Source organism: Chiloscyllium plagiosum, unplaced genomic scaffold (genome assembly GCF_037043375.1).
Source record: "Chiloscyllium plagiosum isolate Xiang-an unplaced genomic scaffold, Cpla_swu_hap1 HiC_scaffold_5, whole genome shotgun sequence".
Lineage (NCBI taxonomy): Eukaryota > Metazoa > Chordata > Chondrichthyes > Orectolobiformes > Hemiscylliidae > Chiloscyllium > Chiloscyllium plagiosum.
The window spans coordinates 19761670-19787306 of record NW_028270143.1 but is presented as its reverse complement, the minus strand read 5'-3'; the positions used below and the strand labels follow the sequence as shown (position 1 = coordinate 19787306).

Below are 25637 nucleotides of genomic sequence, written 5' to 3'. Positions count from 1 at the left end.
TTAACTTATTAAATTCATGTAGGGAGGAGAGTTTTACTGCTGAACCAGAATTTATTGCCCATCCCTAATCGACCTGGAAAAGGTGGTGGTGAACTGTCTTTTTGAATCATTGTAGCCCATTTTATGTGAATACACCCACAATGTTGTTAGGAGAAAGTTCCAGGATTTTGGCCCAGCTATAGTGAAGGAACAACAATATTGTTCCAGTTCTGAATGGTGAGTAGCTTGTGGAGGAATTTGCAGATGGATAGAGTCAAGATTAGGGTGGTGCTGGAAAAGCACAGCAGGTCAGGCAACATCCGAGGAGCAGGAAAATCGACGTTTCGGGCAAAAGCCCTTCATCCCCTAATCTTGACTCTGATCTCCAACATTTGCAGTCCTCACTTTTGCCAAGGTGATGGGCAGGTCAGGAGGGCTGTGTTGAGTTGGAGGCTTGGAACTGTGATAATGTTGGGGGGCGGGGGGGGCGAAGGGGAAATGAGGAAACTGTTGAAATCCACATTCATCCCATGTGGTTGCAGGGTCCCAAGGTGGAATAGGAGAACACTTCATACCCCTTTTTGGCCATCTTATGTCAGTGAAAAAGCCTAGGGCAGCCACTTTAAGTCAACCTTAGTCATGGGCAGCTGCAACAAGTACCAAGTATGTTGAAAAGGACAGCAGATAGATGGCAATCTATCTGCTGTCCTTTTCAACATACTTAGTCATGGGCAGCTGCAACAAGTACCAAGGTTGACTTAAAGTGGCTGCCCTGGGCTTTTTAACTGACATAAGATGGCCAAAAAGGGGTATGAAGTGTTCTCCTATTCCACCTTGGGACCCTGCAACCACATGGGATGAATGTGGATTTCAACAGTTTCCTCATTTCCCCTTCGCCACCCCCCCCCCCCCCCCCCCCCCCACATTATCACAGTTCCAAGCCTCCAACTCAACACAGCCCTCCTGACCTGCTCATCACCTTGGCAAAAGTGAGGACTGCAGATGTTGGAGATCAGAGTCAAGATTAGGGGATGAAGGGCTTTTGCCCGAAACGTCGATTTTCCTGCTCCTCGGATGTTGCCTGACCTGCTGTGCTTTTCCAGCACCACCCTAATCTTGACTCTATCCATCACCTTTCCCATCTATCCGCTCCACCGCCCCCCCCCCCCCAACCTATCACCTTCTCCCTCACATTCATCTACCTATCGCTTTCTCAGCTACCTTCCAACCCCACCCCCTCCCATTTATCTCTCAGCCCGCCGGCCCACAAGCCTCATTCCTGCTCCTCGGATGTTGCCTGACCTGTGCTTTTCCAGCACCACACTCTCAACTCTGAACTCCAGCATCTGCAGTCCTCACTTTCTCTATATTTACCCCTGACCAATGCACCTAACTTACATATCCCTGAATACTATGGGCAATTTAGCATGGCCAATTCACCTAACCTGCACATCTTTGGATTGTGGGAAGAAACCGGAACACCTGGAGGAAACCCTGTAGATGTGGTATGTTTGGCTTTCCTTGGCACTTAGTAATTTTGCTAGATAAGAGATCATGGATTTGGGCTAATATATTAGCATGGACAGAGGATGAAGTCCAAAGATGTGCAGGTTAGGTGAATTGGCCAAGGGTGAGAATGAGGTCATGTCCTGTTGGATCTTGGGAATCCAAATATGTTTCCTTTAATTACTTGGTAAAGTTGCAAAGAGATTGAATTTCCCGCTCATCAATGGAATTCAAATAAATGCTGTCTTATTTAGTAAAGAGAACTAGTTTAATATAGAGACAGTAAGATTAATCTGAGAATCAAAACCAACTTACAGCAATAGCAAAGTCAGTGATCGCCCTGATGATTGTAATGAATTCAGAATCCAGCAAAGGAGGACTAAAAAGATAATACAGGGATAGAAAATAAACTACGAGGACAAACTAGCAAAGCATATACTGACAACAAGACTTTCTTTGACTGTCATCATTTTTACATATTTAAAGTGAGCATTGGTCTCTCATAAAATGTGGGAAGTAGTTGTGGGAACAAAGAAACAGCAGAGGATTAATCAGATATTTTGCATCAGTCTTTACTGTAGAAGAACATTTCATTAATTACTGAAGAATAATAGGGAAAAATTAAATCACTATCCCCATAAATAGAGTAGTATTAAACAAACTAATGGAGTGAAAGGCAGATAGGTCTGGCCTGGCATGGATGGCTTGCATCCTAGGATTGTAAAAGAAGTAGCTACAGAGTGATAGAGGTTTGTAAATTTCTAAAACTCCTTGGATTCTGGAGAAATATCGGAGGACTGGAAAACTACCAGTGTGATATACCTATTCAAAAAAAGGGGTGGGAGAGCCATAGCAGGTAACGATAGGCTGATTCGACTAACGTCCATTGTTCAAAAAGTGTTGGAATTAATTAAGGAATTAATAGCAGAACATTTAGAAAATCATAATCTAAACAAGCAGAGTCAGAAGTTCAAGAAAGGGAAATCAAGTCTGACAAATTTGTTAGAGTTTTTGAGGAAGTCTCAACCAGACTGTACAGGGAGGAATCAGTGAAGCGTATATCATAGAGTCAAAGAGACGTACAGCACGGAAAGCGATCCTTTGCTCCAACCCGTCCATGCCGACCAGATATCCCAACCCAATCCAGTCCCACCTGCCAGCACCCAGCCCATATCCCTCCAAACCCTTCCTATTCATATACCCATCCAAATGCTTTTTAAATGTTGCAACTGTACGAGCATTCACCACTTCCTTTGCAGCTCATTCCATACACATACCACCCTCTGTGTGAAAAGTTGCCCGTTAGATCCCTTTTATATCTTTCCACTCTCACCCTAAACCTATGCCCTCTAGTTCTGGATTTCCCCATCCCAGGGAAAAGACTTTGTCTATTTATCTTATCCATGCCCCTCATGATTTTATAAATCTCTATAAGGTCACCCCTCAGCCTCTGACGCTCTAGGGAAAACAGTCCCAGCCTATTCAACCTCTCCCTATAGCTCAAATCCTCCAACCCTGACAACATCTTGTAAATTTTTTCTGAACCTTTCCAAGTTTCACAACATCCATCCTAAAGGATGGAGACCTGAATTGCAGCAATATTCCAAAAGTGGCCTAACCAATGTCCTGTACAGCTGCAACATGATCTCCCAACTCCGGTACTCAATCCTCTGACCAATAAAGGAAAGCATACCAAACGCCTTCTTTACTATCCTATCTACCAGCGACTCTAATTTCAAGGAGCTGTGATCTGCATTGATACAGTTAGTGCAGTACTTGGGAGAGTTCTTCATGAAAAGCAACTATTTAGGTTGTTGGAAATGATGCAGTGCAATTGGCAAATGTCTAGGAAGGGATAAAACTGTCAAGTGCATTGTAAGATCCCAAAGACAAACATTATGAGATTATGGGAGGTCCTAGGACTTTCTATAGATTTGTTCATTGGCGATTGCGCATTTACTGGATGTATAGATTAGGGGGATGTGGCTAACAATGACATCAATGTTGCATGGAATTATTGTAACACTAAGGGTATAAAAATGTTGTATTTCACTGGGGAACTCAGAGCATCATTGACCTGTTGGATATTAAGAGGTCAACTGTGTCCCACACTAAGGCCAGATTTGGGGTGGTCTCTGGCCTCTCCCAATGTGTGGTAATAGAGCTCTGAATAAAGATCGCTTGTGCCAAGGTTCACAGGACTCCTCTTTCCTATTTCTCCCTACAATAGGAAAATATCATGTTATTAATTTCAGAAGCAATACCAAAAGAAGAGCATTATTTAAATGGAGTTGAAAAACTGCAGTCAGCTGTAACACAATGATTTCGGGTACTGGTGCACAAAACACAGGAAGCAAGAATACAGGTACAGCAGATAATTATGGAAGAATCTAGGACCAGAAGGCAGAATCAATTTAAGATTGAAATGAGGAAGTATTTCTTCTCTGAGGGTTGACAGTCTTTGGAATTCCTTTTCCACAGAGAGCTTATATAGGCAAATTCCTTATGTATACTTAAGGCTGATGTAGACTCTTGATCAGTCAGGGAATCAAGGGTTATGGGGAAAGGGTGGGAAAGTGAATGTGAAGCATGCTTGAGAGGTAAAAAGGCTCACTTCTGTTCCTATTTCTTCTGGTCTAATAGCCTTACTCAGACAAGTGGACTCCTGACTTGTGCTTTGGGGAGGATGTACAAACTTTCAGGAGTCAGGTGGCTTCAGAAGTGAGGAGTTACAACTGTTGCTGAACATTGTGCAATCTGCAAGGAAGATCCCATTTCCAGCCTTATTATAGAGGGAAAGTCATTGATGAAACAGCTGAAGAGTTGGGCCTAGAACCCTACCTTTAAGGAATGTCCTCAAGCTGAGATGACTGACCTCCAAAAATCACAACTATTTTTTTTGTGTTCGGAATGAACCTAACTAGTAGGGAGCATTCTGTCACTTCCCATTGACTCCAGCTTTACTGATGTGGCCTGGGTGTCACTCACATCTCACGAATCCCAAGATTTTCATGAAGTTGCTAAATTTGTACATTTATTGCCCATTAAAGCTGTCAGAGAAAGTTGTGATAGTAACTAACAGCATACTTCAACCATTCAGATCTTCTGTGACACACACAGTGACAACAGCCTAAACAACCTACCAGATGCATTCTAGCAATCTCCTGGGCTCCTTAGGCAGCATCTTCGCAACCTACAATCTCAACAACCTAAAAATCTCATACACATAAGCCCCCACCTTTAAATTTCCTTTTATGTCACAGCATTAAGACTTGGAAATATATCACGGTACTTCATTAATGCTAGGTCAAAGCCCTTCATAATAGCATTGTAGGTGTACCTACACCAGATGGACAGCAGTAGTTTGGCAAAGTGACTCACCAGCATTTTCCAAGGTCAATTAGGGACGGGTAATAAATGCTGGCTTAACTGGTAATGCTCACATCCCATGAATGAACAAACCAAGTACTACTTTTAACAATGTCTGCTATTAAAACTCTCTTTACCAGCAATTGAACAACTAACAATGTAAAGTCTTATTCTTCAGATTGTGAATTGTTTGATATTAAAAATAACTAACTTTAAGTTTCATTTTTTTTTACTACTTACTTTTCATTTGTTTCTTTTTTGCCCCTCTATCATTGAGTCCAATTTTTGTTCTGCTCTCAAGTTCTGTTTTTGCACTGGATTCAATTTTTGATTTCACCTTATTCTCTACTGTACATTCCTCCTCAATCCTTCCTGTTTATCAAATAATTGTTCAATTCCATTAGTTAATGTGAAACAATCTTTCTCCTGTTATTCACATGCTTGGTGCACTGTTGACCATGTGCATTTCCAGTAAATTTGTGGGTAATTTTTCCTAAACATAGATATGCACTATCAAGTCTAACTGGCACACCGGGATGTTCCGCTCTAGAAAAGTCTGCTCCAAGGTTCCACTGACTTCTGGTCTCACAAGGACCAGAACTTCAAGAAAGAGCAAAACTGTGCTATAGAATTTGTGGGGCTATGGGTGTGGGAGAGGGCTAAACCATTGCAGAATTTATAACTGACAAATTGGGAGCACTGTGGTGCTGTAAAATTTGATTAGCAAACTGCATTTGAGGCATAGCAGAATTATGCTAAGCAGGTAAATTCAATAATTTAGAGTTGAACCACTAATAACTATTAAATATTTTATATAAAAGTCAACTTCAATATATTGAAGTAACATTTTACTTTGGGAAAATGGAACAAGCTAAAACATCAACATAGCAAGTTAATCAATTTGTCTTATCAAGAATCAATTGTACATCTTTTGAGCAATTTAAACATCAACAATAAGCAGCGGAACTTGTTATCTTCAAATATACAAATTATTAAGTGTTAAAGATTCTGATTTTGTTAGATTTTATGACTTAGATTGATAAGGTATTTTAAAGTTTTTTTTTAAGGATGATATTTTAAAACGATACAGCATATTATTAAATGGGAGAACTGTTAATTTAAATTTAAATAATCCAAGTCTCCGTTGCAGCCAAATGCTATAATAACAGCAGTGGTTCTTGAATTTATGTTGTACCTTAATACAATGGAGAGAAAGAAAAAATGCATTTTAATACAATGGATTATTCAGTTCAGGTATGAACAAATGAAATATTAAGTTTTCATTCAAGAACTGAAATCTATATTTATCTAAATAATCCTATTAATTTAAATGTTCTTAAACCAACTACCCAGCACTGTTTTAAACATTTTCATTTTTATAGTTTTCATTCAAATTATGTGCATGGAAATTGTGAACATCTTCAATTTTGATTTGATCAATGCAACTCTTGAAGTCAAAGCAAAAGAGGAATTTCTTCTGTCACAGTACACTTAGCATCACTTACACAACAAATTTCACGTTTTCAGATCTTTTAAGTATAACTTTGAGTTGTTTTTCATCCTTCACGTGTTGAAGGAGCTGATATTTTCATTTTTTGTCTGTGTTTTCCAAGTCCATTCCTTTTGTTCCATGTTTTCACACCATAAGCCAATGGCGCAGCTGTAGGTAGTAAAATGTCAGTTTTCAAATTGAAATTCTTATTTTTCATGACATGCAGATCTTTGATCTCTTTTGGTGTTGATTATAGACAGATATCTTTAAAATTTGTTCACCTAAATATTCCTCCACTTCATGACGTACAGAAGAATCTTTTTGCATGATAAAAGATTTTGTTTCTGCTTACTTTGTTTCTACTCTGACAGTCTCCCTCCATTTCTGAAAGGTTCACATGCACAGTTGTTGCCTTTTGGGTTTGTCGCAGTCAATAATACTTATTGTGTGAGCCATGAAATTGATTATTCTGTTAAAATAGCTGAACAGCATTCTTTGTTTGATGTCTCTGGCTTTCTGATCTCTTCTGTTGTTTGCACATTGCTAAGTTATGTAAGTGAAAAAAAATTAAGTACTTACAGTTTCTGCTATTGGCACTTTAAAATGTCTGGATGATTGACATTTATTAACCTTTAATAAAATTAGCTTTTTTTAAAGAAAAGAGATAAGGTATCTGTTGTGGTTCTGTTCGCCGAGCTGGAAATTTTTGTTGCAAACGTTTCGTCCCATGTCTAGGTGACATCCTCAGTGCTTGAAAGCCTCCTGTGAAGCGCTTCTGTGGTGTTTCCTCCGGCATTTATAGTGTCCTATCCCTACCGCTTCCGGTTGACAACCGGAAGCGGTAGGGATAGGACACTATAAATGCCGGAGGAAACACCACAGAAGCGCTTCACAGGAGGCTTTCAAGCACTGAGGATGTCACCTAGACATGGGACGAAACGTTTGCAACAAAAATTTCCAGCTCGGCGAACAGAACCACAACAACGAGCACCCGAGCTACAAATCTTCACCCAAACTTTGAAGATAAGGTATCTATCAATTTTTTTAAAAAAAGTAATTTTTTGAACACATTCTACAGTTGCTATGGGGTTTTGTTAATATACAGAGTGTCTAGTCATTGAATTGGTATGGAGAAGCCATAATTTGGCATGAAGGTTATAAAGAGTCATAGAGGGTGCCACAAGGGCAAAGCTTGGCACTGGTGGTATGTGAACTCATGGATGGACAGACTGTATCAAAATCATCACTTGCAGTGGGGAGCATGGGTAAAACATTTGGAACTTCACTTTTGAAATATTCCCTTATCCAGGTTATGGTGCATGATACTCCAAAGCCCCATCAACTCTTTGGAAAGTTGACCTGCCTCCATGGAAAATGTAAAGGATGAGAACATGCTTATCCTTTCTATGGAGCTGACAGGTCAGGAGTGTCGGGAGTAGGCTTAGTGCATGGGTGGTTTCAATCCTATCAGGCTGGCCAGTGAACATTACATTCACATCAGATCGAGACACTCGGGCCAAGTGGGCTGTTAGCATTAGGACCATACCCAGACTATCCCAGGTGCAGGGAGCCTTTGACTGTGCTCATGTGAGACTAGATTAGAGTGGTGCTGGAAAAGCACAGCCGGTCAGGCAGCATCTGAGGAGCAAGAAAATCGACATTTCAGGCAAAAGCCCTTCATCAAGACTCAAGACTTTTGCCTGAAACGTTGATTTTCCTGCTCCTCGCATGCTGCCTGACCGGCTGTACTTTTCCAGCACCACTCTAATCTAGATTCTGATTTCCAGCATCTACAGTCCTCACTTCTGCCCTGTGCTCATGTGACATCATTAGCAAATTGGCTCCTCTATAAACAAAGGCTTTCATTCCCTAAATGAGGAGGTTGTAAAACCACTGTTCATACAGGCATGAGTGTTTTACAGAAAGGTACTGTAAATTTTACATTCTTACACAACCCCAATTGCCACAGCTCTTCAAGCGTTCTGATCCTATTCCTGGCTCTATGCTAAGGGACAATATGCTATCCACTGAAGTCATGGTTACTGACATCTTTATGCAAATGAGTACAAAAGCACAAGACAAATATAATTGTTGCCATGTGACTGGAAGGGCCACCATTGATCAGGCCATGGTTTACATGGTACTATACTTTTGAGGTCTTGATAGATCTGAGTGAGCCCAGTGAGCAATCCATACCATCAAAGCTATACATACAAACATACACATTAGGAGTGGAAATAGGCCCTTCAAATGTCCTGTCATTCAATAGAATATTGGTTGATCTATTTGTGTTGTGATCATAGTGTGCAAAGCCCATCATCAATACAGGCCCTTATGGATGCCTAGACAATCATTGGATTTAACAGCTGGCTAATGTCAACAATTATATTCAAATAAATATGCAAATTATTTCAGTTCACAATTCCAAAATATTTTCTACAATTAAACAATTTTACATTTGAGAAGTTAATGTCACACAGTGAACCTCCAGTACTAGTCCATGTATATGGTAAGATATTCATTATAGCTTCTGTTAGATGCTCCCTCTACACCTCTAGCTGCAATGGAGGAAAGCTCCAGAATGCTAGATGGCCTTGGTCTACACCTTGACAATACAGTAGCCATAGTGGAACGAGCACACTTGGGACTACCAGCATCTGTCCAGGGCAGCAGAGAAGCATCTGGTGTGTCACTGTCAAAGGGATTAAAGATATACCTTCAGCCAAGGAAGCACCCTAACAGGAGCCCCCAATGCCTGAACCCTTCCCAGTTTCACCTCCTGGAATCCTAAAGACACCTGGACAGTCCCTTTCACCCATCTATCACTTCAATGGCCTCATGGCTGTCTATATGTCCCTTCAGAACTATTGCATCCGTAGTATGGTCCCTGTCTCTCCATTTGGCTTGCCATCCTCTCCATCAAGAACACAGATGAGATATGAGCTATGCATGATGGGATTCCTCCATTATTTGCACCAAGAACTTCACTGCCCCCAGCAAACCCTAACACATCTTCACACGTTTTATGGATTGGCTTGAGCCTGTGTCACTTGGGTGAAAATACCTGAGGCTTACCATCTGCTTGGAGCTGAGCATTGCTGGGCCTCAATTCACTCCTCAGTGATGAAATGCCTCCAAATTTCATTACTTTCCAACAGAGCCACCAGTACTACACAAACAGAGCCACAACACACTACAAAACTATACAGTCAGGAAGTGGAATGGAGACACTGAAAGCCAACCCCAAAACTGTCGCCTCCTCCAACCACCTCTCCTCACTCACTCACTCTACCAGCTTTGTTGCTGGAACTCTCCCCAATGACCACCTCTCCCTCGTCTTCACTGACCTGCAGAATTTAATTTCATTTAATTCAATAAAGCTGAAATAAAAAAGCTAGTATGCTGACCAAATAACGCTTTGATTAGGGAAGAAAATGTGTTGTGCCTACCTAATCTATTTACATGTGATGCCAGACTGTGGTGTAAAATTATGTCCCAATACATGTGTGAATCATTATGCAACACATGTATTGGGCCAAGCAGTGGAATGTGGTGAAAGGGTTAAAATTGTGTCCCAATACATGTGTGAATCTAACCGAAAATGGAAGGTGTCGCTTAGTCCCGTGTGAATCTTATTATACACCTTCCCGTGTGAATCTTCCTATCTGTATGTAACCAGAATGGAATGTGTTTTTTAGCCTTGCTCTGCTGTTCACATGCATGTTTATATCTGGACAAGAGTATATCAGCTGGAAAAGTCTCCAGTTCGGTAGAGTCTGCTCCGGGGTTGCGTTTAACCGCCGAGCGTGGGTTGTTGGCAACCGCTCTACGAGAACTGACGGCTTCCAGTTCCGGTAACACGTAGAGTGAGTATAAACCAGACCCGTTGTAAGTACGAGACTGGTTGTGGCGACACTGCGGGGAATAAAACACTTATATTCTAGCAGACTCGCCTCTTGGCTGTTTGTTCTGTGTCAGACTACTTTCCTGCGAGCCTGGTCCTTGACCTTGAGAATTTTTTAAAACATTTTGGCGTAGCCGGCAGGATCAATCGCAATTGAGGAAAGATTTTGATACAGAACAATGTTTTGGAAAAAGGCTAAGAAACCAGAGGAACAAACTGTGGAGGTCCCGACCGTCCCGGGATGGCATGGGCCGTGGCATGGCGTGGCAGTTTGTTTGAGAAATGGTGGGGGGCGACCGGAGGACTGGGAGGCCGAGGGCGTAGGAACCCCAGGGTCGCTGCTGTCCACCCTTGAGAGGATCCCAGTCCTGCCGAAGAACCCATTGCCTGGGGTACAGCGGAGGATGTGGGCCTGTGCGGCGGCTTGTAGACAACAGTCAGACAAGCGCCAAAAAGCTGAAGCAGAATTAGCCCTCCTGAAACATGAGCAGGGACTCAGTTCGGGAGATGCCTCTATGTTGAGGCAGGAAATTATGAAGTTAAAAGCTGAATTGACAGCATTAACTGAACTAGCAGGACGAACTATTATGTATCTGTCTGCTAAGAAACGGAAAGAGAAAAGGAAGGTCCCTCGAACCCCGGACCCGGTACAAGTACGGGCGTTTGTAGCCCAGTTAAATAACGGGGATCGGTGGGATATCGATCATTGGGATGGGAACATTTGGGGAGATTCAGATGATCAGTACGAAGAGGACCCACCCGTACTCCAAGCTAAACCAGTGGTTAGGAGAAAGCAGGTTCAGAGACGTCTCCCAGTGCAACGGGAGGTAATGTTAGATGAGGAAGGAAACCCTATACGGAATGAACAAGGGGAGGCAATTATGCATGAATTACCGCGGGCTCAGCCTCCCGCAGAATTCTCTGAATTAACGGAAGACTTCACTACCGATGAGGTGCTGTTTATCACCCAGAAAACCCGACGTAATCCTGGGGAGCCGTTAGAGCTATGGCTAATTCGGCTCCTCGAGGAAGGGGGGCAACAAGTGCAGGTAGACTATCAGGATGCTCCCAAATTTGGTGGATTAGCAAAGGATGCTGCCATAGACCTGGGGTACCGCAGACAAGCCAAGGATATGGTAATAGATCGCAGTATGGGGACCCTATTTGGGATGTATGCCAGGGCAGTGGCCGAACAGTATCCCTTCCCGTCCGATTGGCCCCCCTTGGAAGGAACTTGGACAACGATTAAGGAAGGGGTTCAGAGGCTAACCCGTTTGTGTGTGCGGGATGCCCTGTTGCTGGGAGTGCTGGACGAGGTAGATAACACAAATGTTAGTAGACAGACTAGAGACCACCTAGTGAAGACTGCCCCCCCCCATTATAAACCACTGTTATTAACCATAATGTTGAGTGGACGGGGAGAAACCCTAGGAGATGCCCGTAGTATGATGAGGGAGATGGGTGGTTTGGGGGATTTGGGACCCACAACCCGTGCTTCTCAGGGGGGCACGGAGGGGCGTCGCCCTGAGGCTCGGGCAGGGGGAAAAGTAAACCCTAATCAAGGAAGTAACCAAGGCCCCTCACGGCGTGCTTTGTGGCAAGCTTTGATACGGGCGCAGGTCCCAGCATCGGAGATTGATGGCCTACCTACACCGGAATTAAAAGACTTATGCAGACGAAAGGGACTGAAGGTGTCCCGGGTAGAGACGGAGTCCCGACCCACTATGGAAGACCTAGTGGAATTACTAACACAAAAATGTCAGACACGGGGTCCGGTTGTTAATGAGCCTCGAAGGGGTAGAACTTCCACTTCCCAGCGGTGGGAATCCTCGGAGGACGAGGAGGAGGAGGAGGTACGGCCTCCCCTCCGAGAGTGTTATAAAGTGGATAGGCGTGGCCGGAAACCTAGTAAGAAAGGCAAGAACAAAGAAGGGCGAGGCAAACGTCTTTACCCAGTGCTGTCTGGGGAAGATGAATGGGAGGAACAATAGGAATCGGGCCAAGCCCCAAGGGTTTGCCCACGAACGAGCCAATGGTCAGCAGACGACATTCGACCTCATGTATCATTGACTATCTATTGGCGCAAATCCGTCCAAACCGTTATGGCTCTAGTGGACACAGGGGCGGAGGCCACCTTAATCTATGGGACGCCCCATAAGTTTAAAGGAACCCCAGTCACGCTGGTTGGGCTGGGAGGTAATCTGATTGAAGGAAAAACAGTACAATTGCCCCTAAAGATAGGTACAATGCCCATTAAAACTTATTAAATTATCATTACACCGGTTAGAGAATGGATCCTGGGAATGGACATTCTGGCCGGTTTAACACTTCACCTCCAACAAGGGAAGTTTGAATTTGGAATCACGAAAATGGCTTTGCGCTGTAGGACGGTGTTAGTGGGAAAGGTTAAAATGGACCCCTTCCCCATCCCGATCGCGTAATAAGTCTTAGACAGTATAGGATTCCCGGCGGACATAAAGAAATATCCGCCACAATTAAGGATTATTTGGAAGCGGGAGTGCTTAGGACATGCACCACGGCGTGGAATAACCCCTTATGGCCCGTACATAAAGCCGATGGGTCATGGCGGATGACGGTAGATTATCGGCAACTAAACCGTCACACTCCGGCCTTGACGGCAGCGGTCCCGGATGCCGTCACTATTATAGGACGAATCCAACATCATCCAGGGGTGTGGTACGGAGTAATTGATTTGGCTAATGCCTTCTTCACAATTCCTATTCCCGAAGATAGGCAGGAACAGTTCGCATTCACTTGGGAGGGTAGACAATTCACGTTCACGCGATTGCCCCAAGGATATCTGCATAGCCCTACTATCTGCCACCGGATAGTTGCAGAACACTTGGCTGCCTTTAAAGTGCCTGACGAAGTGATGATCTCGCACTATATTGACGATATGATGATACAGGGGACAAGTCAGAAGCAGGTTCAGGAATTGCTGGACCAACTGGTTCAACATATGCGAGGATATGGGTGGGAGATCAACCCAGCCAAAATCCAGGGTCCCTCACAAACGGTAAAATTCTTAGGAATCGTGTGGAACAAGGGGGAAAGGGAAATCACTGCGAAAGCTAAAAATAAGATTCAGGTCTTTGCCGTCCCTCACACCCAGAAGGACGTGCAGCAATTTATTGGGTTATTCGGATTCTGGAGACAGCATATTCCCCATTTAGGACAAATTTTAAAACCTTTGTATCGAGTTACGAGGAAAAAGGCAGCGTTCGAATGGACGGAGGTCCATCAAACTGCATTTGAAATGGCCAAGCAAGCGATACAGCAAGCTGTATCCTTGGGAAAGATACAGTCAGGACCTGTAGAACTGCAAGTCTCAGCACAGGGGGATTATGCCAATTGGAGCTTATGGCAAAAACAGGAAAGAACCCGTAAGCCACTGGGATTTTGGTCCCGAAAATTACCCCCGGCAGGGGAACGGTATACCCCCTTTGAGAAACAGTTATTAGCATGCTACTGGGGCTTGGTGGAAACCGAAGCCCTGACCATTGGACATGAAGTGATCATGAGAACAGCTATCCCTATTCTTCCGTGGGTACTTAGTGACCCCACTACCCACCGAATAGGAACTGCCCAAGAGAGCAGCATCATTAAATGGAAATGGTATGTGTCGGAGAGAGTGCGGACTGGACAGAAAGGAGTGTCAGTCCTACATGAGCAAGTGGCGGAGGCCCCTGAGGAAGGGGAAAAACGGTTTGAGGTGATTGAATACAAGGAATCACCCGTTAAGATGGGAAAACGGTATGATGAACTGACCCCGGATGAACAAGCCACGGCTTGGTTCGTAGATGGGTCAGCCCAATGGAAAGCGGGACAGCGTAGATGGAAAGCTGCCGCCTTTAACCCAAAACAAGGCACTACCCTAGAAGAATTAGGGGAGGGAAAAAGTAGTCAGTGGGCAGAATTAAAAGACATGCTGCCCGTGTAGTGGACGTGGAGTCAGCTCATCATTGGTGGGACATATTGAGTGGTATGTCCTCCACTGCGGGGACATTCCTGTTCCCACCCTTGTCGATCCTGGTAGCGGTCCTGGTGATTTTAACATGCTGTAATGTCCTGACTTGCTTGTATATTTGGCGTGTACGTAGGCGCTTGTTAGAAAGAATACATATGGGCATAATGTAACACATGTATTGGGCCAAGCAGTGGAATGTGGTGTAAAATTATGTCCCAATACATGTGTGAATCATTATGCAACACATGTATTGGGCCAAGCAGTGGAATGTGGTGAAAGGGTTAAAATTGTGTCCCAATACATGTGTGAATCTAACCGAAAATGGAAGGTGTCGCTTAGTCCCGTGTGAATCTTATTATACACCTTCCCGTGTGAATCTTCCTATCTGTATGTAACCAGAATGGAATGTGTTTTTTAGCCTTGCTCTGCTGTTCACATGCATGTTTATATCTGGACAAGAGTATATCAGCTGGAAAAGTCTCCAGTTCGGTAGAGTCTGCTCCGGGGTTGCGTTTAACCGCCGAGCGTGGGTTGTTGGCAACCGCTCTACGAGAACTGACGGCTTCCAGTTCCGGTAACACGTAGAGTGAGTATAAACCAGACCCGTTGTAAGTACGAGACTGGTTGTGGCGACACTGCGGGGAATAAAACACTTATATTCTAGCAGACTCGCCTCTTGGCTGTTTGTTCTGTGTCAGACTACTTTCCTGCGAGCCTGGTCCTTGACCTTGAGAATTTTTTCAAACACAGACGCAATGTGCTTTACCCTTAACTGCCTTTGGGATGACTGAGTGAGTAACTCCATTGTACCAAACCTCCAAAACCAGATGATATGAATAATAAGAAGAACAAAGCCAAACAGCCCATATCATATCAGACTAGGCATCACATGTGGAAGTGACGAAGGCATGCCCATTCCAATTCTGCTCCTCCTCACTGCCAAAACTGGGGAGACTGTGGTACAGACTAGTCAAAAAACAATTTTACATAATCATATCTTTCGGTTAACACAAGATACCTCCATTATCAAGCTAGATCCTGTCCCATCAATTGGTCTGACCCACCAGAGGTGGCACTAATATTGGTAGGAAGATTAAGTGACAGGAATACCAATGTTTTACTGAAATCAGCACAGAAAAAACACTCTTAGAATGGGTTTCAATTTTTAAATTCAAGTTTTATACAGTAAGGATGGAGCAGCCATGCTATTCACCATTGACTCCAGGCCTCACGCAGTGCATGCCTCATGGAATTAGGTCAAGCGTGAGCGAGAAACCTCCCCCCTACTATGTATGGCAAGCCTGCAGCAGAGAAAGCAGTGATCTTTCATGTTGAACAGCATTTGGAGGAAACATTGAGAGCAGCAAAGGCACAAGATGTAACCTAGATTGGGGGCTCCAAGGTCCAACAGCAAGAATGGCTTAGTAGCACTAGTCCTGTCAACGGACCTAGTCCTTAAACATATAACTTTGAGACTGGGTTTGCAGCAGGTGGGGAGACAACTAATAGAAAGAAAAATGTACTTGACTTTGTTCTCACCAATTTGCCTGTCCATTACAATAATGGTCGAGGTGACCTCCTTGTGGAAACCAGGTTCCATGCTGAGGACAGCTTCCATCACATTGTCTGGAAAATATCTCTCTCTGCTATTCGGGATAGATTCAGAGATGTTATTACACACTTCTGAATAAGGTAGGGCTTGAACTTGGGATACCTGGCTTGGAGATAGGGGCACTACCTCTCCAAAGTTTTGATAATATTAATTCATTGGGTAACAAATGAAGTGAAGTCATCCAGATAAATGTAATATGTGCTGCTCTCAGTCTCTGCTGGATGTGGCATTGAATGATGGTCTGACAGTACAGTGGAAGAGGGCATCTAGTCGACTGGATCTTTACTGAAATTCTATCCTAACCTGCTAGATATCACTTGAAAACAGATTTGACAGAAGAACACCCATCTCTGTTCCAAAATTCAGGCCCTTTGTGTGTAGATGACAAACTGTTAATGTTTATTTCATTGTTTTTGTTCATGTGGTTTGTCCTACATTGCTTCTTCCAATATGTCATATCTGACCAAAAAAGAAATTCACATCGTGGTTTTTATCCATGGTATAGACATAAATAAAACTATAAAATATTGATAATTTTAGCCAAGATCATAAACTGCAATAGACTACTAACCCTGTTATTCATGTTTCGTACATGGTGGCTTAGTAGTTAGCACTGCTGCCTCACAGCGACAGCGACCCAGGTTGGATTCCCACCTCGGGCAACTGTCTGTGTGGAGTTTGCACATCCGCCCAGTGTCTTGTTGGGTTTCCTCTGGGTGCTCCAGTTTCCTCCCACAATCCAATGATGTGCAGGTTAGGTGAATTGGCCATGCTAAATTACCCATAGTGTTCAAGGATGTGTAGGTTAGGTGCATTAGTCAGGGGCTATGTAGAGTAATAGGATAGGGGAATGGGTCTGGGTGGGTTGGTATGGATGCATTGGACCAAATGGCCTGTTTCCACACTGTAGGGATTCTACAAACTGGGTGACAGAACACCTCTGCTCTATCTGTAAAAGTAGCTTTGGCTTTCCAGTTGCTTGCCATTTCAATACACCAGAATAAAAAGTATGAACTACAGACCCTGGAAATATGAAACAAAAATAGGAAGTGCTGCAGAAACTCAACAGGTCTGGTAGCAAGTGTAGAGAGAATGGTTCTGATGAAGAGTCACTGGACTCAATATGTTTTGCTGACTTTCTGCAGCCCTTTCTATTTTTACTTCAATACACCATTCTGCTTTTGTACTAACCTTGCTGCCCTAGTTCTGCTGCAATGTTCCAGTGAATGGCACTGAGGTAGTTAGCTCAGGTGCCATTCCAGGATGAATGGCACCTCCTTTTCCGCTTAGCACTTTCTAGCCTTGAGGACTCAACATTAAATTCACCAACTTCAGAGCATGATTACTGTTTTCCATCTTGATTCCACTGACAGACCTCCACCATTCCCCTCACGTTTTGATGACATTGGTTTTCTTTCAGAGTGAACCTATTATCAACTATTTGCACCAATCATTCACACCTATTTTGCATCTATATTTTTCCTTTACAACCATTAGCAGTCCTTTTTTCTCTTTTTGTTTTCAGGACCCTCAACATCTGTTCCACTGGCTTCTCTTCCACTTCTGTCAATAACATAAAAGCCATCATTTTCTCTCCATTCTCTGTTCTGAAGATCCATTGGATTTGAAACATTGTTTCACTCTTTCCACAAAGACTGCCTGAATTGCAGAGTTTCTCCAATATTTTCTATTTATCAGATCTCCAGTATCTGTACTATTTTGCTTTATACACATATTAAAAAAAAGAGTTGTCTGCTTTATAAATTTGAGAAGCATACTCCACCTTCAAAGTTGCTTTGGTTCACATGACATCAATACAAGATAATATTGCTGAAGTCCATTTCTCATTGGCTGTTACTCACAGTAAGCTGACGAAGTTCTCCATGTTCCACTAGATGCTGGTCCTTCTCAGGTGTAATCGCACAAGCTAATCTCTAAAATGATAAACCAGATTCCATGCATCAATAGCAAACAGACCATAGCGTCACTCCATACCACCTGAGCAATCTTCATTCACCATTCCTTGAGTGTACCAGATAGTTCTTGCATACTTTTGGATTCTTGCTCCATGTTCGTCCCCACTGGCTGTGGTGCCCATTCCTTCAGGTATGATGTTTAATCATTGGGATTCAAAATCCTACTGAGGACCTATCTCTTTAAAGATTATATAAATTTTTTTTCATTATACTTGACATTTATGCTTTGTCTAGTGCTTTATAAAACCCTTTTAGACATTTCTGTGTAAATTTGTTCTTTATTTTTTAATTCTGCTTAAAAAGTGACATTCAATTGAACTGTGCAAATGTAGTGGCACCGATATTCATTTGAGATATTTTAAACATTTCCTTAAAGATTATAGTGACACATTTGCCTCTTTTTCAGTATCTCACTCTCCCTCATTAGAATATTACGATCATCATTCCTTGGTCAAGTGGTAGGCAGTTGACTGTTTACCCATGTTTTTCTGAATCGGCTACGATGCAATGCATATGACTGACCCCTGACAATTATCTTTCAATTGCAGTTTGTCAGAGCACAGTTCTGATGGAGTGATTTGGAGTAATGTCTGTTTTTTTCCAAAATGTGAAAATTTACTGTGTCCCATGCCACCTGCCTTTTGTGCATTTTTAATATTTCATTTGCCAAAAAAAATATTTTTCATATTATTTAGAAGTTCTGTATGATACTATTTGCAGACTATTTAACCCTTTAAATCCCACTATCAGATCCTTCTTACCTGTTGCCTTTTTCTATTTTTACTAAAGAATAGAATTATTTCTGTTTTCCACTTGATGAATGATTATAACTGTTATTATGCCTTTTATTTTATAGGTGCTGACTAACCTGCTACATATTTCTAGCTTTATCCTATGTTATCAAATGATTGAACAGATATGAACAGAAGCATTAATTATAAAGTTCATGAAATGATCTATATAAATGATCATGTATAAATCTTTATTGATTATAACAGAGCCCTAGGGGTTTACAGCATGGAAGCATGCTCTTCGGCCCAACTTGTCCATGCCATCCATTTTTCACTATTAATCTAGTCCCATTTCCCTTCATACCTATCCCATCCATGTATCTGTTCAAACATTTCTTAAATGACAAATATGTACTTGCCTCCACCACTATCTCTGGCAGCCTGTTCCAGACACTCCTCACCCTCTGTGAAAAAATTGCCCCTCTGGATCCTTACGTACTTCTCCCTCCTTATCTTAAATCTATGCCCTCTAGTTTTAGACTCCCTTATCAGGAAATGTGGTGCCTTTTTTAAAAAAAAAAAAAATTTGCATCAATAAATAACCTTTTTGATTTTGGCTGTAATAACTTTTCTCTGAATTTTAGACACAAAGAACAAAAATAAGGAACAATAAATCACTTAGACTTGAGAGATATTATGACAAGAACAAAAGAAATCAGTTACTCATGAACAAATATGAGATGTACTCACCTCACGCAAGGTCCCACGCAGGCTGATACATTTGTACACGGCAAAAATGGGTACAATTGCCATTGAAGATATGGCAATACACCATCCAATGACATTGGCCCAGTCTGGAAAGATGTAATTGCCATATTCTGGTGCTTTGAATGTTGAAATGCTGACGACCACAACAAACTTTATTTAATAAGTTGGGAGGAAAGATGGAAACAGGATAAAGCACTTGTTAAGTTCGTCCTACATCAGTTTTTACACTTAGATGATGTTGATGAATAACTGAAATAAAGATTTACATTAAAGCCACTGATGGTTCCAAAACAAAGAGATAAGACTTCCCTTTGTGAAAAATGCAATATTTCACATGCCAGTAATAGGCCACAATAGTATTGAAATTGTTGTGGATCTGTTCGCCGAGCTGGGAATTTGTGTTGCAGACATTTTGTCCCCTGTCTAGGTGACATCCTTAGTGCTTGGGAGCCTCCTGTGAAGCGCTTCTGTGATGTTTCCTCCGGCATTTATAGTGATTTGTATCTGCCGCTTCCAGTTGTCAGTTCCAGCTGTCCGCAAGTGGCCGGTATATTGGGTCCAGGTCGATGTGCTTATTGATTGAATCTGGAGGCTTCACAGGAGGCTCCCAAGCACTGAGGGTGTCACCTAGACAGGGGATGAAACGTCTGCAACACAAATTCCCAGCTCGACGAATAGAACCACAACAACGAGCACCCGAGCTACAAATCTTCTCACAAACTTTGAGCACTGAAATTTCCCACCTCATATTTATTGTTTATCAATGATTATGCTACCTCAAACTGAAAATAATTGATGCAATCTACCTTTTTGAACTCCTGACTTGTAATAGCAGGTGGCTGATGTTATAACTTGCACTTGCTGACATGCTCTCCCTGTAGTGTTTACAACACAAGACACGAATTATTGCATTTTAGTTGCTGCAGCATGAGCAAAGTGCTGGGTAATGCAAGCAGAAAACATCTAGAATGTTGCTTACTTAGCAGCTGGTGCATCTGAGAAGTGCACCATTTGCTGTTCATCTGTTGAAAATGGGAACTATAAAGAGGAACCAAAGGCAGAGCATGTGTAATTCTTTGGCTTTAACCTTCCTCCTAGACCGCTCAGCTTGACTGTTGTGTGCATCAGGCCTCGAGGTCTGTATACTATTATCATTATCCTCCCCACATGTATCTTGACCTGTTTCAGTTACAACGATTATACATTTAAAGCAGCTGCTCAAAGAAATTTGGGTAACTCTGTGCCACTGACAAGTTCCTTGTGCTGAATAAGCAATATGCTTCAAACAACATATGAACTGGCTTTATATGAATGTCCAAGCAGCACATAGTTGGAGTAGAGGCCCCAGTACTATGCTGACAGGCCCAGTTTTGGAAGGATACTAAACTGCAACATCTCCATGCTCTGGTATCAGTAGGAGTGTGTTTATGGAAATTGTCACTGTGTATCTATATATAAATTTAAATGGATAAACATTATTTAAGAAAAGTGTTTCCTCAATAATGAAAGCTCTGAGAAGTAACAGCACAACCACTATATAAATATTACACCTCTATTATTTCAATGAAATCATTAATGCAGATGTAGCAGCTTATTGCTTCATTCCTTTTGGTTGTTGACCTCATATAATTTTATGAATAAAACATTATGGCAGGAAATTTAATGAGACCTGAAAACAGATGTGAGAATAGGGAATTGCACTATTGTGTGATCACACATCTGAGCATAGTGATTGTACTATCTTGCAAATAGTGAGAGCTCATATGAGTTAAAGCTGGCCTGCTCTACTTAGGGAGCCTGCATGTTTGCATGCACAAAAAGTTGTCGCACGTTGTCTAAAATGTGATGAGATAATAGAAAAGGAGAAAGTCAGTGGATGAGCAATGGCAAATATATAAGCAGATATTGCATAATGCTCAACAAATATTTATTCCAGTCAAAAAGGACTCAATGAGAAGGATGAACCAAACATGATTTAAAAAGGTGATCGAGGAAAGTATTCAATCAGAAACCAAGGCATACAAAGATGCAAAAAACAGTGGTATGTCAGAGGATAGGAAATTATTTTAGGAATCAGCAGCAGATGACTCAAAGACTAATAAGGAGGATGATAATTGATTATGGAAGTAACTTGGCAAGAAATATATAAAAAGAAACACCAAGAACTTTTCACATACATAAAGAGAATGAGAGACATAGAATCAGAGTCATAGAGATCTACAGCACAGAAAAAGGCCTGTTAACCCATCAAGATTATGCTGGTCAAAAACAATGACCTAACTATTCTAATCCCATTTTCTAACACTTGACCTTTTATGCCTTGGCATTGCAAGTGTGCATCTAAAGACTCCTTACACATTGAGGGTTTCTGCCTCTACCTCTCTTACAGATTGTGAGTAGCTAAAATAAGTGCGGGACTCCTGGAGAATGCAACTGGGGAATTGATAATGGGGAACAGGGAAATGGCAAATAATTTAAATCAATACTTTGTGCATCAGTTTTCAAGGTGGAGAATATTATAAACATTCCAAAGATAACATAAGCAAAGTACTAACTGTAGGAAAGATCTCAAATCATGATGGATAAAGTATTTGACAACTTAATGGGATTAAAGGTGATCTAGTGCAGGACTTTGGTGGCCTGCGTCCAAGGGGTTTAGATTAGATTACTTACATTGTGGAAACAGGCCCTTCGGCCCAACAAGTCCACACCGCCCCGCCGAAGCGCAACCCACCCATACCCCTACATTTATACCTTACCTAACACTACGGGCAATTTAGCATGGCCAATTCACCTGACCTGCACATCTTTGGACTGTGGGAGGAAACCGGAGCACCCGGAGGAAACCCACGCAGACACGGGGAGAACATGCAAACTCCACACAGTCAGTCGCCTGAGGCGGGAATTGAACCCAGGTCTCTGGCGCTGTGAGGCAGCAGTGCTAACCACCGTGCCGCCCAAAGGAAGTGGCTGCAAAGTTAGTAGAGTTATTGATTAAAATATTCCAGAACTCATTGGATTCTGGGAGGGTTATGGTGGACTGGAAAACTGTGCCTATGATGCACTGTTCAAGAGGAATGGAGGCAGAAATTAAGAAACTATAGGAGAAAATGAGGACTGCAGACGCTGGAGATCAGAGTCGAAAGTGTGGCACTGGAAAAGTACGGCTGGCCAGGCAGCATCGGAGGAGCAAGAGAGTCGACATTTTGGTCATCAGCCCTTCACTTTTCAACTCAAGATACTATAGGCCAAATAGTCGAACATCTGACATTAGGAAGGTCCATTATTAAGGAAGAAATACTGGGGCATTTAGAAACACAATGCTATAAAAGAGTCATCATGGTTTTGTGAAAAGGAAATCCTGGATAACAACTTTGTTAGGGTTCTTTGAGGATATAACAAGCAGAGTTGCTAAACAGGTTAATGTAGCATGCTTGAATTTTCAGAACATATTTAATGAGCTGCCACATAAAGACTATTACACAAGATAGGAGCTCATGGTATTGGGGCTAATGCATTCATATGTATCGAACATTGGCCAACATGTAGAAGACAGAATGAAACTGATGAGCCATATTCAGGTTGGAGTGCCACAAGGATCAGTCCTAGAGCCACGATTACTTATATATTTATCATATCTGTATTAATTATTGAGAGGAGAGGGCACAGTATAATGTCTAATCACTAAACAAAAATGATCTTGATTCCTAAATGCGAGGATAAAGACTGCCTGAAAAGCATAGACAACTGGCGGCCTATAACCATTGGTCTGATGCTGCTACGACTTTTCACGAAATTAGTGCCGATATGCCTCCGTGAAACCGTCAAAATTAGCAACAGGCAACAGGGGTTTCTAGCAGCCACTCCCAGGTGCAATGAAAACATTGTCATCCTCGAGAACATAACTAAGGGAGCAAAGCATAACTGTAAGGACCTCCCAGTTGATCTGGCAAAAGTGTTCGACTCAGTTGGGCACAAACTACTATTGAAAACGTTGCAAAGAGCACATTTTCCAAAAGCCTGATCAAGGATCTCCACACTGGCAATATAACTGTGGTAGAAGGGAACAATACTTATACCACTCCAATAGACATTGGGAGGGGTATGATGCAGGCCGACCCACTCTCTCTGATATTATTTAACATCTCTCTTGATCCTTTGATATGCTGTCTGGAGAAGGCAGACTCAGGGGTCGCCATGCTCCTGGGTGGAAGAAGAGTCAACTGCTCGACTTTGGCCTTTGCAGAATGACATAGCCCTTCTGAGTGACTCTCACACCGGCATGGCGAGGAATCTGAAGCTGCTTCAGTCATAGTGTGACCATACGGGCCTCAATATTAACATCGTGAAGACAAAGAGCTTCCACTTTATGTTTGAGAGGAAGCCCTTCCTGTACAATCACTTCGCTAACTGGAAGCTGCGTAACGCTTATATAGCCCCAGGTGATACTGAGAAATGCCTGGGTGCTCGTACGAACCCGTGGGCAGGTGTGACAGAAGGAGAATGTGAGGAGAGGCTTAAGACGGGAGTGAAAGGAATACAGGCAGCATCCCTCCGACTGAGGCAACGCCTAGAAATCCTAAAAACCCATGTCATCTCCAGATTGTATTTTCATTTGATCCTGTCCGAAGCATCTCGAAGTAGACTGATAAAGCTGGACCAGATTGTATGCAATGCCATGAAAGAATTCCTCCACCTACCACCTCCTACCACTGATGGAGTCCTGTATGCTAACAACCAGAATGGCGGTGTAGGTGTACCGAAACTGGAAGTGCAAATTCCATCCACGATTGTCCACAAACGAGAGGCACTAGATATGTCCAAGGACGTGATCATAAGGACCTCCTTCCAGTATAGAGGAGAATGCAACAGAGATACCATTGCAGGACTGTGAGAACACAAAGTCCTCAAAGAAATTGAAGATTTCCTACCTGGCAGCCAAAGTGGCAGCAAAGGGAAAATGAATCCAATGACTCGCATCCAGGCAATTATGCCAGCACTACAGGATGCTGGGTGACAGAAACTGCCCAACAGGTGTGCAGGATGGAGAGAGTGGGAATAAAAAAGTGGTGAAGCCCTGAATGTCAAGGGGCAGGCATTCAGTATTACAGAGATGACAAGATCTCAAACTCTTGGTTGAAACCAGCAATTCAACTGAAATCCTCATGGTTTATAAACAGCTATACTCAACAAGAGCCACCCTATCATGGGGAAGACCAAACAAAAACAAAACTTGCCGAAGGTGTGAGACGGCTATCAAAACCATTTCACACATCTCGGGTTGCTGCCCATTTGTTAAAAACACTCGAATAAAACACCATAATAAGATCGTAGACCAGTTGTGGAAGCATGTCAGTAAATACAGCTGGACATCATACATTGAGCCGAAGTTATTCATGAAAGATGGCTCACTATGGAAACCCAATCTCATATTTGAAAAAGATCAAAAGATCGTGGTAGTCAATGTCACAGCATGGTACGAAAACATCAAAGCGTTGGAAATGGCATGGCGTGTAAAAACAGAGAAATATAACCACCTTAACACCGAGATAATGGAATTGGCGGGAGGCTCTCAACCCAAGGACTTTGGCTTCATGATGGGTGCTCAAGGCAAGTGGCTGCTTGAATAACAGCCTGAAATTCCTCAGCATTGAACCATTCCGAACATTCACTCAAAGGACATCTAGGCTCACCTTTTCACTGACACTCAAATTATTACACCTCTTCAGTGATAAGTGAGCAAAATACCGCAGACCGGCTCTGGTCGGAGACAAGGACCGGCCAACCCTCACCGAACAGATTAACTAAAAATAATAAAATGAAAAACGGGGGCGCCGGTCCATCAAAACCACCATCAGTTCTGACACCAGACTGTTATATTACCCCTTAGTTTGAGCCTCATATAAACACCAATATTACCTGGACCTGGCCCGTGGTAATGCTAGAAAGTCTAAATGTCAACAGGTGACGTAAAGACTCGGAAAAGGCACTCGTGAGTGTGGATAACATGTTGGAAAAGGTTATAAGAGAGAGGATTTATAATCGTCTAGAAAGGAATAAATTGATTAGGGATAGTCAACTTGGTTTTGTGAAGGGTAGGTCGTGCCTCACAAACTTTATTGAGTTCTTTGAAAAGGTGACCAAATAGGCGGATGAGGGTAAAGCAGGTGGATGTGGTATATATGGATTTCAGTAAGGTGTTTGATAAGGTTCCCCATGGTAGGCTATTGCATAAAATACAGAGGCATGGGATTGAGGGTGATTCAGCAGATTGGATCTGAAGTTGGCTAGGTAAAGGAAGACAGAGGATGG

General features: G+C 42.6%; 1 protein-coding gene across 1 annotated transcript in view; it reads right to left on the bottom strand.

The window, feature by feature from the left end:
• Nucleotides 1–5191: 5191 nt before the first annotated feature.
• slc6a3 (solute carrier family 6 member 3) overlaps nucleotides 5192–25637 on the bottom strand; it is a 133150-nt gene continuing 112704 nt past the window's right edge. Inside the window, exons 12-15 of the mRNA XM_087987023.1 lie at nucleotides 19308–19475; nucleotides 17713–17784; nucleotides 6360–6514; nucleotides 5192–5226 (exon numbers count right to left, since the gene is read on the bottom strand). Of these exons, the coding sequence (XP_087843149.1) occupies nucleotides 6491–6514; nucleotides 17713–17784; nucleotides 19308–19475 (264 nt within the window). The 3' untranslated portion in view covers nucleotides 5192–5226; nucleotides 6360–6490. The remainder of the gene's footprint in view (nucleotides 5227–6359; nucleotides 6515–17712; nucleotides 17785–19307; nucleotides 19476–25637) is intronic.